The sequence below is a fragment of the Aedes albopictus genome, unplaced genomic scaffold (genome assembly GCF_035046485.1).
Source record: "Aedes albopictus strain Foshan unplaced genomic scaffold, AalbF5 HiC_scaffold_1352, whole genome shotgun sequence".
NCBI classification, from domain to species: Eukaryota; Metazoa; Arthropoda; class Insecta; order Diptera; family Culicidae; genus Aedes; species Aedes albopictus.
The window spans coordinates 1-1040 of record NW_026916760.1 but is presented as its reverse complement, the minus strand read 5'-3'; the positions used below and the strand labels follow the sequence as shown (position 1 = coordinate 1040).

Sequence of the window (1040 nt, the reverse complement as noted above, 5' to 3'; positions counted from 1 at the left end):
CTGTCTTTAGACAGGGACTGGCGGCCTCCGTGACGCAGCAGCATACAGGCCCCCCGGGCCACAATCATCAGCACCCCAGGAACATCAACCGAAGGCAGCCTCTGGTGGACCCGTCTCCAGGGTACCAGTGGCCGAAAAGCTGGCGAAACACGACAGGATTGAAGCCTCCTCCCGCCTCCTAACGGTGAAGGACCTGTCCGTCCAGGGTGCCAGGAATTGGAACCTCTCTGTTTTCCTCGTACTGCACCTGAAAATCCAATCCAAGAAAAAGAAAACGGTTAACAGCTAGCAATAAAACAAAGCACCGCACAAAGGGCACGCAAATAGGCGTGCCGCCCCCTTAAAGAAGAACCCAATATCAACAAATCGTACACTTACCTTCGTGAGGATTGGCGACGCTTTCCCCCGCGTGGCGGACCCGGCCCAGGGTGCCAGGGTTGGGAGTTGCCAGTCCGAGGATCCTCCAGCAACGAACCCTAGTCCGAGGGCTCTCCTTCCGACGGTGATACTTTCCGCCCTTCTCCGCGTGGCGGACCCGCATCCAGGGTGCCCGGGGTGGGAGGTCATCGATTTCCCCCGCATCGCCTCCCCCGCGTGGCGGACCCGTACCAGGGTGCCAGGGGTTGGAGCTGCGGGCCCCGAGGTTTCACTCCGTTGCGCCCAAGCAGGAACGGGGCGGATCGAGAATTTGTACCAAAACACCCAACCACCCACATCTTCGTCCTCCCGGGAGGCTCTATGGCTCTTAAACGTTGTCACTGGAGCTTTTCGTCTCCCCGGGGAGCACTGTGTACCTCGAAAACACCAACTCGCAGCGATCAGGGCTTCTTCGTCCCCCCGAGGGGCACTACGCAACATCGATCACTCCGTTAAGGCCTAAAGCCCGGCGGCCGGAAGCCTGTTTCGCCCCCCGTGGGTCTCTACGGATAAAAACGTCACTGGTGCACTTAACCCTGATCGAACTGCAAGCTCTTCGTCCCTCCGAGGGGCCCTGTGCCTCAACGCAACGCCACAATCACTTTACCGACGATCTTCGTCCC

General features: G+C 59.5%; 1 protein-coding gene across 1 annotated transcript; it reads right to left on the bottom strand.

Annotated features, from left to right (window-relative positions):
- Positions 1-31: 31 nt before the first annotated feature.
- On the bottom strand, positions 32-974 carry LOC134284442 (uncharacterized). Its single transcript, XM_062843292.1, has 2 exons — positions 379-974; positions 32-247 (listed from the first exon to the last, which is right to left on the bottom strand). Exons 1-2 carry the CDS (start codon positions 856-858, stop codon positions 179-181), a joined length of 549 nt encoding a protein of 182 aa, XP_062699276.1. The 5' UTR covers positions 859-974; the 3' UTR covers positions 32-178.
- Between the last annotated feature and the right edge of the window lie 66 nt (positions 975-1040).

What these genes read in the sequence shown, in the direction of transcription:
- LOC134284442 (XM_062843292.1), bottom strand. Translation starts at nt 858, where the DNA reads ATGTTGCGTAGTGCCCCTCGGGGGGACGAAGAAGCCCTGATCGCTGCG. An exon ending in CGTCGCCAATCCTCACGAAG is followed by an intron (nt 248 to 378) that starts GTAAGTGTACGA and finishes TTGGATTTTCAG; the next exon opens with GTGCAGTACGAGGAAAACAG.